Source organism: Calonectris borealis, unplaced genomic scaffold, assembly GCF_964195595.1.
Source record: "Calonectris borealis unplaced genomic scaffold, bCalBor7.hap1.2 HAP1_SCAFFOLD_44, whole genome shotgun sequence".
NCBI lineage: Eukaryota > Metazoa > Chordata > Aves > Procellariiformes > Procellariidae > Calonectris > Calonectris borealis.
Window position 1 is genome coordinate 1,013,492 of NW_027441456.1, and position 14,580 is coordinate 1,028,071.

The following is a 14,580-nucleotide window of genomic DNA, read 5'->3' on the forward strand; positions in this document are numbered from 1 at the left end:
CAAAAAAAATGTCACTTAGCAACCATCGGTGTCTGGTGTCAGGTGAGGGATCGCTCAGCATCAAGGGGTAACCTTGAGAGGCGTCCCTACTCAAGGGGAGATCACCGCCGTGCAGCCAGCTACTATGGAAGGAGAGCTCAACGGGCCCTCATGGCTGCAGATATTTATAGTGTAAAGTGGTTGACCTGCAGTCAGATTTTCTGCTGTGTTAATGCAGTTTTGGCTGCTTATCGGTCAAACCATTTTTTTGGGGTTTGGTGCTGAGGCTCACTGATAGCCTCACACAATAGGATTAACTTTGATTAGGCCTACTTGCTGAGCATCTGCCTGGACCAAAGTTCAGTTAGTTCAAAAAGGAGGAGTGCATCTGTCACATCCTTAGGCACACAGGGGACAACAGGACTGTGCTTGTCATAGGCACGTCATGGGAGGAGAATGTTCCTCCTGCCGGCAGGTGTCAGGCAGGTGTAGGTCAGTGGATAAGTGCCCACTTTGCACTTCCTGGCTTCCATCTCCAGGGGTGCTTTTGCTCTTACTCCCCAGCCTCAGGTGGGTGAGGGCTGGAGCTGGGACACTGCTCCTCTGCAGGCGCTGTGGGCCTGACCTACCCTCCCAGGGCCTGAGTGTGGGGTGAGGAGGCTGTGTGCGCTGCCTCTGCTGAGACCCCTCCCAGAGGAGAGGCAGGCAGCTGTGCTGGACCTGAGCTCAAGTCACTGCCCTGCACCACAGACCCACCCCACACACCAACCAGGAGCCCTGCTTGGCCCTGAGAGAAGGGATAGACATCAGCAGCACGCTGTGGTGCTGGCAATCCTTTCTGGCTGCACTGAGAGATGTGGTGTGAGGGTACCGGTCCAGCCCAGGTGCCCTTTGGGACCAGGGTCACACTGTCCTCGTGGCTTTCCAGGGATAAAGGTGTGAGATTGTCCTGTCTCCAGGTGGAGATCCCATACTACGTGGGAAGCACCTAGCTGTGCCAATGAGTAGGGGTGTCTGAGCTGGAGGAGCGACATTTCTTACCCTAACCCTGTCTCCAGGTCCTTTTCCCTCTGCCATCACCACTGGCTTGAGCAGAGCCTCAGTTCAGGGAACCTGGAGCAGCTGAGGTCAGGCACAGTCCTGCAGAGGTGAACCTGGTGGGGCCAGCACCCACCTCTTGTTCCTGGGGTGCTTGATGTCTCCATCCACCCCAGGTCAGTGGGAACAGGGAAGCACAAGCCTGTACATAGCCATGCACAGGTTGGGGGGGAACAGGAGATGGTGCCTTAGCTGCTCCCCCAACAAAAACATCTGAAACAAAAAGGCCATGTGAGACATGGCCTTTCACCGCAGGGTGCCCAGCCCCTGGGAACAGTGAGCCCAAATTCAGAGAAATAAGGTATAAAGGTGAATCAAAGAAGAAGGGGGGTGAGAGTGGGGGTATTTTCTGAACGCAGGATGGTGGGCACCAGTTCAGACACTGACCTGTTGACTCAAGCCACCCCAGGCGGGAACCAGAGAGAAGAGCCCGGTGGCTGTCCCATGCCACCACCCCACCAGCTCTGCCCTCCCACAGGTGTAATATTTCTCCCCTACTCTGGCACCTGGCAAAAATATTTCCTCCTCCTCCTCAGGGAGATGAGCCACAGGCCCTGGGTGTGTGTGAGGGGACAGCCCGCTTGAGTAGAAAGAGCCCGTTTCATGGCATTTTGGGGCCTTGCAGGCTGCGTCCGTTCTCTGCAGCATTGCAGGATCATTCATCGCTGTGCCCCGGACCTCTGCTTGCTCCTGCAGCTCCCAAGGACCTACCCAAGGGACATGACAGTGAGACCCCAACCCTCTGCACAGCTGCCCCACGGGAGGAGCACAGCTGTGGAAAGCCCACGGGAGAGCAGCATTCCCAGGGCAAAACCCCCAAGGTGATGGGTGACACACATGGGCACTGCAAACACAGCCTCCATGCCCTGGGAAACTCCCAGTGGGGCAAGCTCCAGCCCTGCATCTCCACAGAGAGAGGTGGGCCCAGGGCTGGGGATGGAGGGGCTGGCTCCAGGGCCAAGGGCTGCCAGCAGGAAAGCTCTAGAGACCAGGGCAAAGGAATGTGTGAGCCTGGGCTCCCCCCAGACCCCTCAGGGTCACCCCAGGGGTAGGGAGCTCCCAGCAGGGAATAGGACAACGCTTTCATGGAAGAGCGTGTTGGTGACAGCTGCCTCCTCCCCTCTTCTGCTCTTGGGCTGGATCCTGCTGTTTGCAGGGCTACCGAGCTGCGGCTTCTCCCTGCCGAGGGAGCCCTGCAATGGACACCCAACACATCTTCTGGCCTGCAGCAAAGCCCATCAGGGAAGAGGTGGAGGGGTGCGGAGGCCCACCAGACGGAGCAGGGAGGGCCATTTGGGCTCCAGGTTCCTGCCCAAGTGTCAAACCCTTCTCCCCGCCTGGCTGCTGCGTGAGAGGTTTCTCTGCCCATGGGAGCTGGGGAAGGTGAAAGCCCCAGCCGAGGGAGAGGGACCCTGGCTCAGCTCCCAGCAGTGCCTGCTTTAAGGGAGGGACACAAAATACCCTCTGCCATGGAAATGTGCCCACGCCAGCATCCTCCCAGACAGGCCCTTCTCCAGGCCAGGGGCTGGCTTTGGGCACCAGTCCACGTCTCATGGGGATCCTTCCTCTGTCTCTCTGGCCTCTCCTTCCTCTGCCTCCCACAATGCTGAGAGAAAGGTCCCCCCATGGCCCCTGCTCCCATGCCCCCCGCAGCTGCACACAGGTACTGCCCCGACACAAACCCACACTGACACCCGTGGCGAGGCAGCAGGAGGGCAGGGTTGTGGCTGGAGCACAGGAGGCGGAGGGGGTTGCCAGGGCTCCCATGGGGCCTTACAGCCCTTGCCCAAGAAGGAGGCAGCTTTGGGGCTGTGACAGGAGTGCTGGGGTCTGCAAGGGCCAAAGGCAGCAGGACCTCATGGAGACTGGGGTCCTGGCAGAGCCAGCGAAGGGGCAATCCCAGCCCTGTGTGTCCCAGCAAGTCCCTATGCCAGGGCAGTAGGGAGCCGAGCTGCCTCCTAACCACTGTGGGAGGTGATCCATGGGCCATGATCTCCCCTGGGGCTGGCTGGGGTGTTCAGGGCATGACAGCCAGCTTGGGGCTCACTTCTGTGGGGCTACAGCCCAGGGCTCACCCCAACACAGCAGCTCTGTCATGGCCTCTGCGCTGTGGGACCAGCATGGTCCAGGCAGGGCCTGGGGGAAAGAGCCACTGGGGAACCTCTGCGTGAGGAGATGGGCACTCCTGCTGGGGTGCATCACGGGATGTTGCAGAGAGCCATTTTGCTGGAAACTGTGGCTGGCAGGATGGAAATGTCTCTGTCAGCAGGAATATTCCCCAGGGACCATAGCCTGACCCCGAGACTGCCCCACAGCCTGACCCCCGAGACTGCTGTCCCCAAGATGTGCCCCTTCCCCACCAATATGTCTTTGTGCTCTGCTCCCTGTAATCAGCCCCAGGGAGACACCCCGACACCTGGGCAGGCAAGCACCAGCTCTGGCTGAAACCCCCAAAGGCTTTTAATAAGAACGGTGTAAAACCTGGGTAATAAAAATAGAGGAAATGCCCAGCTGTTTTTTGCTGCCCATGGGAAAAGGGAGATGGTTGCCTGGTGCTCACGGCTCTCCCAGCTGCACAGTCCTCTCCTCCCTTCCAGCTTCACCCAGGTGCATGATAGGGACGGACTCTCCTGGCCCAGGGCTCAGGGACTGTTGTGCAGCCTTTGTGTCCTCAGGGGGATGTGCCAGAGACACCTCTTCAGCATCGTCATAGCCCATGCTCTCTGGGGACAGGGACGAGGCATCTCCCTCAGTTCCAGGGGGCCCAGTACTTCTCCAGGAGCACAGGTTTTCTTCTGCAAGCAGCAAGGCAGGCCATTGCACGATTGCTCCATGGGTTACCCCTCCTGTTCTGTACAACACCTGCCTCCCTTCTCCTCACCAGTCCTGAGATGTTCAGCTCCCTCTCCAACCCCCAGGTCCCCCCAAGGAAAACTCCCAGTGCAAGTTCCCCCAACCCAGGAGGTTGGGCGTTCAGTACAGCAGCGATTCGTCCAGCACCAGGGCTGGCACCCCAGGAACCCGCAGCGCTATCTTTCCCTCTCACCTCCAGGTGCACCCCTGGGCGCTGCTGCCTCCTCTGGCACCCTGGGCATTTCCCAGTCTCCCTGCCCAGGGGCAGGATCCTCCCCAGGGTCAGAAACCTCCCTGACATCATCATAGCCATCCGCTGGGTCACCTCTGGGCAGGACAGGGACATCTGAAAAGGGAGGGGAGCTGGTGACAGTGAGAAGATACGTCCTGCAGAGCAGAGGACGGGAGGATGCACAGGGACATGGGGCTTAGACACTGGTGTTGGTAGCACTACAGGAGACGCCCAAGGTGCTCCCCAACTCTGGCGGTGACACTCAGTCACACTGCTGTTCTTCACATGTCTCCAGGGAGGAGACATCAACCCCTTCCTGCCCCCCGTTACCTGGTGCTGACCCCAGACCATCCTCCTCCTCGCTGTCCCTGGGGTAGGGTTGCAGCTTGGTCAGGGACCCCTCTGAATAGGAGCCTGCAGAAAGGTGCAACGGGTGTTATGGGGGTGTGTTCTGCTGACCCGGCTTGTGGTCAGTGCTGCTGAGGACAGGGGCCCAGGGCTGAGTAGGGAGGAGGGTTCAGGACTCACCCTGCTCCCCTGGGACAAAACCCGTCTCAAAGGGGCTCCCAGAGCTGCCCCAGGACAGCATCTTCCCTCACCCCTTAGGTGTCACCCAGGGTGTAGGGGCAGGCAGAGAGGGGCTGTTCCCGGCTAGGACAGGAAGAACTGGTGGGGAGGAAGCTTGTCTCCTGGGCCCAGGACCTGGTTGCTCTCCCCACAGACCCCACAGGCCCAGTGCTGCAGGGACCATGGGCCAGGGGATTGCAGGGGATCAGCCATGGGTGGGGGGTGAGGGGGAAGAGCCTGGCAGATGGTCCCCCAGGAGGGACCTACACTCACCTGAGCGACTGAACTTTGCCTGCTTCTCCCACGCTGGGCTGTAACCGATCTCCTCGTACACGGCCTCAGGGAAGGGCTCCCAAGCTCTCTCGGAGCCTGCAGATAGAGGCAGGGCTGGCCCAGGGACAGGCAGAGACAGCCGTGTTCCCCTGGGCCAGCAAAAGGCTATTGCCACAGCACAGCCCTGCTGTGCTGTCTTGTCACTGCTACCACTTCCTCAGTGAGGACAAAGTCTCCATGGAGATGGTCTAGGGCAGCAACACCCTCACACTGTCCCCTCAGAGACAGACCCTGTGCCCCTCCGGACCTGAGGGGGAGCTGAGCTTGGAGCAGCTCCTGCCTTTCCTCTCCCCCTGGAGCTGCCCCCTCTCTGCCCCATGGATCCATAGCATGGCCCCTGCCCTGCCAGGGGGAGGTCAAGGTTGGGCAGAGGAACAACCTGGGGGCCTGAAACCATGGGGATTGACCCTGTTGCCCCACATTCCTCCTGGTACCTCCCCCGCCCCAGAGCCCCCTCCAGAGATGCCCAGAGTGCTGCCAGTGTGATGTCCTCGACTGTCTCCCCTCTGCTCCCATCTGACGCAGCCCAGCTCTGTCATTTCGGTCCTCGCCCAGTCCCTAACTCCTCCCATCTCTGGATTCTCTCTACCCCTTGCTGCTGATGGCCCATGGTCAGGCAGTCAATGAGGCGGTACATGGGAATGAAGGCAGCACACACTCTTATCCCCCCAGCTCTGCCTCTGCCACTCACTGCCACCTCACAGCACCCCTGGCCTTGCCAGGAGGCATCTTCCCTCAGGACCATGGAGGAAGGACCCACCTCTGCGCCCAGCCCTGGCGCTTCGCACTTGCCCGGCCAGGAGGGCCAGGAGGAGGCAGAGAAGGGCCCCCAGGATGATGCAGATGATGATGGGCAATGACACTCTCCTGCTGCTGGTTGGACTGTCCTGGGTGAGATCTGTATGACAGGAACACAAAAAGGGCAGCACCAGGCCTAGGAGAGGGGGGGAGCCGCGACACCCCTGTCCTGACCCCCATTACACCATGGGTAGGGGACCCGAGGGGGTGAATGATGGGGAAGCGCCCACCCTACTGGGTAAGTGACACCCTCCCTAATGTCCCCCACCACTACCCTGGTGCCTCCTCTTGGGAGTTTCACACCCCAGCAAGGAGCCCCTTCCCTCCTGCTGTTGGTCACAGCCTGGCCCCAAGAAGACCCAACGCTGGCAGGGAGGACAGATTACCTGCTTGGGGGATTGGTGGTGCTATCCTGGGTGCAGCTGCAGAGGAGGAGGAGAGCTGGGCTGAGAAGGTGGCCATGCAGGTACCAGGGAGCCTCCTCTCCAACACACTGTGTGTGTGTGTGCACGCGCGCATGTGAGTGTGCATATATCCCTGACACATCCCACCCAAACTGCCCCTCCTGCGAGGCTGCTCAGGGTGGCTGAAACAAAGCCAAGGGCCCTGCTCTGGGTATTGGGCAGGATGGCCTGGGTAGCCCCTGGGGGCTGCAAGGCCCTGCAGGCAGAAGCCGGAGGACATCCAGCCCCACAGATGTTGCCACCCACTTGGCACCAGGCTCCCAGGCTCCACAGGGATGGCCTTGCTCTCAGGAGCTCTGGAGCCATGATGGGACCCAGCGGGGGAAAACGCCTTCCCTGGCTCATTGCCAGTAGACCCATGAGGGGTCCCAGCCCTGCCGCTCACCCGAGCAGTGCACAGCAGCGTCCTCCTTGTGCCGGCAGGCACCGCTGTCCCCAGACTGAGCCCAGCAGTCCTGCAGGGATGGCTCTGTTCCCCGGCACTCCACCTGCTCCAGCCAGATGGGGCCCGTCCCCTCCCCAAACGCAGCCTCGTCCAGGGCAGACACTGCGGGGCCACAGCCCAGCTGCCTGCATGCCACCTCGGCATCCTGCATGTCCCAGGAGTCGTCGCACACCGTCCCCCAGGAACCGCGGTGCCAGACCTCCACTCTGCCTGAGCACCCGTTCTCGCCTCCCACGGCACGAATCTTCTCCCTGTCTGGAGAAGGCAGAGAGTTCCCAGGGCACTGCGACAGCAGGCAGAGCCCTGCCAGGTGAGAGGGGCATGCAGAGGAGCAGCTACCTGTGCAGCTTGTGGAGTTTGGACACACGTTCCCCAGGGCCGGGGGTGTTTCTGGCTGCCTCCCTGCAGAAGGAAATGCTGGGGTCAAGGGGCTGCTGCAAGGGGTCGTGCAGCAGAGAGCAGGGCTGAGCTTTGCTCACGCCTCCCCGTGCCGCCTCGCTCACAACAGCAGCTGAACCCCAGTCATTCAGGGGACATGGACGGCAATGTGGGGGACCCTGACTGCTCAGCCCCAAAGGGCTCGTTCACACCCTAGTCCCACCTACTTCACAGCAGGAGGGTGTCCTTGGAGGGGACGCTCCTCAGAGCCCTGGCTGGTCTCTTCAGAGACCTTGTCTGGAGACACCTCTGCCTCCCCCATGCGCTGCTGGGAGCCCGGCTGGCAACTACTGGTGAATGTGTGGGGCTCTGAGAGCTGAAGTCCCATTTGTGCCACCAGAAGCAGCAGGGTCTGGCATGTAAACTAAAAGCCCCTGTGGGCCCTGTCTCTCACTTGACTGTGCCCAGCAGGGAGCAGGAGCTGGGGGGATGCTGGTGCTGGGTAGCTCAGAATTACCATTGCAGGTGATGTGGGTCTCATCTCGCAGGTCATCGCATGACTGTGGGTCCCAGGGAGTGGAGGGACACTGCCAGAAGGAGCTGTTTCTCTCCCCACACTCCACGCGATCCAGCCAAGTGGGGCCAGACACCCTGCCATAGGGCAGGCGTGTTTCCAGGGAGCCTCCGTCCCCGCAGCCCAGCTCCTTGCATGCCAGTGACACCGTTTTGGGAGTCATTGAGTTGGAGCAAACGGTCCCCCACGTCCCATTATAAAAAACCTGCAGGCGCCCAGAGCAGTTGTTGCTGTTCTCCAGCCTCAAGGCCATGAACTCTAGGAAGAAAGGCCCCAGAGGGGAACAGGATGGTCTGGGGCTGTGGGATTGGGATGCCCCCACACCCCCCAGGCCCTCAGCCAGAAAAAAGCATGGCCAGCAAGTCTGCCTTGCACCCATGGGCAGAGAAATGTCCCTGATGAACAGACAACCCTGCCCTCCCCTCCCCGCTCACCCTTGGGACAGCTGAGCTCCTCAGGGACCCCCAGTGGGACAGAGGGGACCTGTGCATGAGCATCTCCAGGATGGGCTTGGGCAGGGGCTCAGAGGCAGCCAGGAACAGCCTTGGCCGTTGCCCGCTCTCCCCTGGTCCTGGCCTCCCCGGGCTCTGAGCTCCCACCACAAATCCCAGCACAGACCTGAGCAGACGACTCCTGCATCCTCTTTGTGCCCGCAGTTGTGCTGCCCCCAGGACCCTGCCGGGCAGTCCCAGAGAGCAGCTTCAGCCCCGGAGCAGTTCACACCATCCAGCCAGATCTGATCAGAGCCTGCGCCAAACTGAGCGGAGCCAACCGCCTCCACCGCCCCTCCGCAGCCCAGCTGGTGGCAAACGACGGTGGCGTCAGGCAGGTCCCAGCCATCGTCGCAGATGGTCCCCCAGCTGCCCTTGTAGTAGATCTCCACTCTCCCAGCACAGCGTCCAGGCCCATTCACCAGCCGAACTTGCCGGCTCCCTGCAGCAGGAAGAAACCCCGGCTGCCATCAGGGGCTGGTGCCCACCCAGCCCAGAGTCTGGGGGTGCCCATGCAGTGCCACTCACCCCAGCAAACGACTCCCACGTCCTCTGCAATCCCTGCCACTGGTGCACTCTCAGGCAGGGAGGTGTTGCAGAGGGTCAGGTTGGCCTCGTGCCCCGTGCACCGCACCCCTCGCAGCCCCACGGGGCCCATCCCTCTCTGAGGCTTTGGCGGGTTGTAGGCTTTTTCTGCCTCTCCGCACCGCAGCTGCCGGCACACCACGCTGGCCTCCTGCATATCCCACTGGTCATCCAGGACTCTGCCCCACGTCCCGTGCTGGAAGATCTCCACTCGTCCGTCGCACCGGCTCTCTCCACCCACCAGCCGCAGGGATGTGGAGTCAGCTGGGCCTGGGGAGAAGAGCCATGCCCCAGCCCTTGGCGGCACTGGGGAGCCCGGCAGCCTGCGGCATGTCTCCTTGGAGATCGCCTGCCTGCCCCCAGCCCTCTGCGGGGAGCTCCCAGGCCAAGGCTCCATGGGGCTGGTTTCCCAGTCCCTGAGCCTTCCTGAGCAAGATGCCAGCTTTGCTTTTGGCAGGGCAGAGCCACATAATACGTCCCTACCAAGGCAGTTGGGGCAGCTCCCACAGGAGGGAGGAGCAGCCAGCAGTGGCCTGGGGATGGGCAGTGCCAGGACAGGCTTGCCCAGCCTCAGCACTGGCACTGGCACTGCTGAGACAGCGGGCACAGCCAACAAGTCTCTGCCCATCTGTGTCCCTGGGGATGGGGGCCAGGGAGCTGGTGTCCCTGGCAGGGAGCAGAGTGAGGAGGGCCTGTCTGAGCAAACAGGACAAGTTTGGGGCTTGTGCTGACCAGAAGCCAGGGCAGATCCCAGCCCGGCTCTGCAGCTCAACCACCTGGTCTGCTGCTGCTGCTGGGGGCACCCAGGCAGCCCCTGCGGGTGTGAGATCAGGCTTTGAGGGTATCTCTGTGTGGCTGGAACAGGGCTGTCTGCAGCCACAGGGATGGAGATGAGCCCCGCAGCCCTGTCCTGGGCCCAATCCACAGTGGGAGAGCGAAGGAGGCCAGGCCTGGTGGTGGCCCCGGCGCCTGAGCTGCCACCCCGGGGGGCAGAGATGACTGCCCCTGTTCAGTCCTTGGCTCTCCCATAGCAGAGCAGTTGGTCCGACCAGGCAAAGCCCCCCAGATCACTCCTGGTGAAGCTCCAGGTGGAAATGCATCCTGGCACTGCAACAGGGTCCCCTGCTTTGGATTTCTCTCTCATGCAAGGGGAAAATGGAGTTAATCCCATGTTTTCCCAGCACTCACCTGAGCAAATGACAGCGGCGTTGTTCTCATGGGAGCACGGTGAGGCCCCCAGGGCGGTCACTGGGCACTGTCCCAAGTGGGCTTCAGTCCCGTTACAGTGGAATGAGTCTCTCCAGATGGGGCCAGTTCCTCTTCCAAAATGCCCTCCTCTGGGAACGGACTCAGCAAACCCGCAGTCAAGGTGACGACAGAGAACGTGGGCGTCCAAGAGATCCCAGTGGGAGGCACAGAGGGTGCCCCAAGTCCCCAGCACCTGGACCTCCACCCTCCCCTCACACATCGTGCTGCCGTTCACCAGCCTGAATCCTGTGAATTCAGGGAAAGAGAAGGATAAATGGGGGGGACTTGTGCTCTTGCTCCCTCGAGCACTGGAGGAGAGGCCAAATGGAGGAGAGCCTGCCTTTCTCCTCCTTCTGCATGATTTTAGGGCTGCAGACAACCACATCACCCCTCCAGTCTTCACACGCAGCATGGCACGGTCCCTGCCCTGCTCCCTTTTCCCCAGCACACCTCCTGGTATTTAAGACCCCACCCTGAGTCCTTACGTGTGCAGGTGACACCGGCACTGTTTGCGTGGGTGCAAGGCTGGTCCCTGGGGGATCCCCTGGGGCAGGAGATGAGAAGAGATTCATTCCCCACACACTGCAGCTCTCTGTCCCACATGGGACTGACACCTTCTCCAAAGTGAGCTGCCCCGGGCATGGGCAGGGCTGTGCCGCACTGCAAATCCCTGCAGACCACGTTGGCAGCTTTGGGACCAAGGTCTGAGTCACAGACAGTTTTCCACTGGTTCCCGTCACGGATCTCCACGCGTCCTGAGCAGCGGCTGTCCCCTCCGACCAGCTGGACAAATCCTGGAGCAATCAAAGTCCCTGGAGAGTTGCCGGAGCCCTCTGGTAGTTACATGCCTCCATCCCACCTGGTCTGCAAGGTGACCACAAGCAAAGAGCCCCGCAACCATCCCGACAGCTCCCAATGGGTGCTGATGGCACAAACACACCAGGGACCCACTGCCACTCCTCAGCCATCAGCACAGCACTTGTGGGCTTGCTTCTCTCCCAAACCCCCAGCCGTAGGCACTGCTCAGACAAACTGCTGCTGTCCTGGAGACCCTGCACTTCCTGGCACCAGCCACAGGCACTGCAGTACCCGGAGCCCTTGGGGCCCAGGGAGAGTGGCCCAGGCACTGTTGGCTGCTGCAGCCTCATCTGCCCACTGAGGCAGGGCCAGGCTGAAGAACCCCTTGGTGCCGCCAGAAACACACCTTTTCTTTCAGGGCAGTCTCAGGCTGTTGGGGCACTGCTGTTAGATGGGACATGTGACGGGGTACAGGTATGGCACGGCTATATCTGCAGTCGGTGTCTGTGCCAGCCCCCCACTCTGGCACCTGCCCGGGGAGGGGGTCCTCAGCCAGGGCCAGAGCGCACTGCCAGGCACGCACATCCCCATCAACGTCCAGGCAGAGGGCAGGAGAGCGGGCAGAGGAGCAGCCCTGGGCTGACACGAGCTCCCAGTGCAAGGACAGGCAGCGAGGGCAGTGCAAGTGCTGGGAAAGCCCCTGTGGCACAGGGCAGCCGGGGGCTGAGCTAGGCAGGAAAGGTTGGGCAGCAAGTTGGCAGTGCCTGCATGGGGCCGTATCCCTGTGGGATGGGGTGACCCTGGGAGAGGAATGAGGTGCCACGTGCCACCCTGTTCCTCTGCCCTCTGAACATCCCATTGGCTTAGTCTGAGGGACACTTGCTTGCCAGGAGGCACAATTGAAAGTCCCTGGCCATCTTGAGCCCTTCCCTGCGGCTGTGGGCAGCTGCCTGAGCAGCTCTCGGTGCCTCTGGCATGGTGGGACCTGGCCTCTGGCAATGCCAGACAGGTCCTGGCTGAATGGGAGGAGAAAGATGGGAACCAAAGACATAACGGGGCAGGGAGGGGGATTCATCTCTCAGCCCCAGGCACTGATTGAGGATGGGCTGAGCCACCTCGGGGGCCAGGCAGGGGGTGGGCACCTGGGTGGGCTCCCACTGGTCTTTCCTCAGTGACCAGGGACACCAGCAATGACAGTCCTAGCTTAGCAGTGTGACTAACCACCCTGGGCCCTGCTCCGGCATCTGCCTGTTGCTCCCTGAGGGCACAGCCAGGTCCCTTCCCCTGTCCTGGCCTCAAAGGTGAGGAACAGGCTGGCCCCTTACCTGAACACATCACTCCAGCGTCCTCATCGTGACCACAGTCGTGTTGACCCCATCCGTTGTGGGTACAGTCAGACAGGGCAGACTCGGTGCCATGACAGCGAATATCATCCATCCAAATGGGGCCAGATCCTGGCCCAAAGTGTCCGTACTGAGGTGCTTCAAGAGCAGACCCACAGCCCAACTGCTTACAAACCACTGCAGCATCGTTCATGTCCCAGAACGAACCACAGACGGTCCCCCACTGGCCCTGGTGTTTCACCTCCACTCTCCCAGCACAGCGCCAGCTGCCATCCTCCAGCCTCACCTCTGCAGCCCCTTCAAACATGGACATGTGATCTGTCAGAACAGTGCTGAGCCCCAAACCGCAGGTCTGGAGGTCCCCCCTGCCCAGGCTGAGCCACAGCCTCCCAGGTGGGAGCCCTTCCCTTCTGGATCCGTCCCCATTCCAGGCTGTCCCTAGGGCAGTGGGGGTCCCTTTTCTCCCCATGGGCTGCAAAGGGCTGGGGGGTGCCCCAAAGTGGCAGACCTGCTGGGCAATTCACCACCCCACAGCCTGCGGCACCTCCTCCCATCTCAATGACCCCCTGCCTATGCCCACCCCGCGCACCGTGCCCAGCCCTGCACAGGGCACCGTCTCCTCACCAGCCCAGCAACCCCCATACAGCCCCATGCCCCCAGGCCCACAGCTCCCTTTCCCACCCAGAGAGCCACAGGGAAAGGCACAGGGTCAATTGACTTGAGCACCTTCTACCCCTCGTCTCAGTGGCACCTTCAAAGAAACCCCATTCCCAAAGGTATCCCGATGACCCCACTGGTGCCCGCTGGCCCTATCTGTGAGACAAGGAAACTGCCACTTACCCCTGCACAGCTGCACCCGTAGGAGCAGCCACAGCACCTGAAGGAACAGGAATCCCTCCATCCCCATCCTGAGACACCTGCCCTGTTGGCACAGCCCTGCTGCACCCCACTCCCTGTCACGGCTCCTGGGGACTCACGGGGACAACGGCGATGGGAGGGTAATATATCTCTGCAGATGCCAACCCAGCTGCAGAAGGAGCCAATCAAAACAGCAGCACCTTTTTAGACATTATCGGGAGCTATCTCCCCTCCGACACGGCCCAGCCCTCCAATGAACTTCTCCAGCGCTGTTCATGACCATATATGAGGGACATATATGTCCCACTGCAGATGTCATGGTCGCTGCGCTGGAGGATCATCACAGGACAAGCTGAGTGTGGAGGGGAAATGGGTCTGTCACCCCTTGAACCTTGCTGTGGGGACTGGGAGTACTCAGCATCTCCTATGCTGGGCTCATCCAAGAGCCCAAAAGGCAATTGTCCAGCTGCCCCTGAGCCATGGGAACCACAGAGCTGGGACTGCACCGGGGTCTGTGTCAGGATGGGAAGAAAATAGTCTCTGCCCTTGCTACAGACCCCACTGTGTTGGGAAAAGTCCTTAGCCAGGGGAAGAGCTTCATCCCAGGAGTGCTGGCTCACCCGTCCCTCCCCGGAGAGCCCCATAGTGGGTCCCTCGCAGGAGCTGGAGCTGGGACATGTCCCTGCCCTGGCAGCACACACGCAGCCCAGAGGCTCAGACATGTCCCTGACTCTCAGCATGTCACCAAGGGGCCGTTATTCCCCACAGGCTGATCGGGACCTGGAATCTGCAGGTGCACAAACCACAGCCCACGTGGCCTCGCAGCGCTCGCCGCGCTCCCCCCGCAGCGCCCGGGCAGGAAGTCTGTGGTTTCCTCCTGGCACCGTGCCCAGGCACAGCCCTGCGGTGCCCCCGAGCCACCCCCACCCCGACTGCTCCAGCCAGGGCTGCAGGGGCTGCTCCTTCGGCCTCGCAGACACGGGGCCGGGCAGCTCCCATCCCCCATGATGCCCCTCTGATCTCGGGGGCACCGAGCTGTGCACCGAGCCCCACGGCCACGGGGTGCCGTCAGTGACGTGACCTCACACTCTCCGACTGCCACAACTGTGTGCTCATCAGTTATACTGATGGTGACCTCACACCCTCCTAGAGCCACCCCTGTGTGCTCATGGGATATACCGACAGTGACCTCGCATCCCTCCTACAGCCACCACTGTCTTGGTCATGAGTTATACTGACAGTGACCTCACACCTTCCTACTTCTGCTGCTGTGAGTTACATTGTCACGCGCGTGTGTGTGCGCGCTGTGTATGGGCTTCTGATGATGATGGTTCTTCAAAAAGCCATATTCGGGTGTGGTCTAAATATTATTTTGATGACATCAGAAGCACCCACTCAAGCCATAGGCATGCTCTTGGCCTATAGGCTACTCCGGCACAGGTGAAATCACAAGCTGATACACAAGCCACGTGCACACTCCTGGCCTATCCGCCACTCAGCCACAGCTGATTCATAGCATCTAAACCTGCCGTGTGC

At 61.1% G+C, this 14,580-nt stretch overlaps 2 protein-coding genes across 2 annotated transcripts in view; one reads left to right on the forward strand and one right to left on the reverse strand.

Moving 5' to 3' along the window:
- The window catches only part of LOC142076355 (uncharacterized), an 801,642-nt gene that overhangs the window by 492,336 nt on the left and 294,726 nt on the right, over positions 1 to 14,580 (forward strand). The gene's annotated exons all lie outside the window — the stretch shown is intronic.
- Positions 3,634 to 11,193, reverse strand: LOC142076341 (scavenger receptor cysteine-rich domain-containing protein SCART1-like). The gene is made up of 13 exons (XM_075138661.1): positions 10,944 to 11,193; positions 10,531 to 10,839; positions 9,986 to 10,300; positions 8,741 to 9,067; positions 8,340 to 8,654; positions 7,665 to 7,979; positions 7,109 to 7,171; positions 6,710 to 7,024; positions 5,823 to 5,996; positions 4,997 to 5,098; positions 4,493 to 4,576; positions 4,124 to 4,276; positions 3,634 to 3,872 (listed from the first exon to the last, which is right to left on the reverse strand). The coding sequence occupies exons 1-13, from the start codon at positions 11,191 to 11,193 to the stop codon at positions 3,634 to 3,636; spliced, it is 2,961 nt and encodes a 986-aa protein (XP_074994762.1).

Excerpts from the sequence above, each read along its gene's own strand:
- LOC142076341 (XM_075138661.1), bottom strand. The coding sequence starts at position 11,193 with ATGAGGCTGCAGCAGCCAACAGTGCCTGGGCCACTCTCCCTGGGCCCC. Across the intron at positions 7,980-8,339 it reads TGCAGGAGTCGTCTGCTCAG|AGTTCATGGCCTTGAGGCTG; the intron begins GTCTGTGCTGGG and ends CTTTCTTCCTAG. Across the intron at positions 4,577-4,996 it reads GTTCAGTCGCTCAGGTGAGT|GCTCCTATTCAGAGGGGTCC; the intron begins GTAGGTCCCTCC and ends ACCTTTCTGCAG.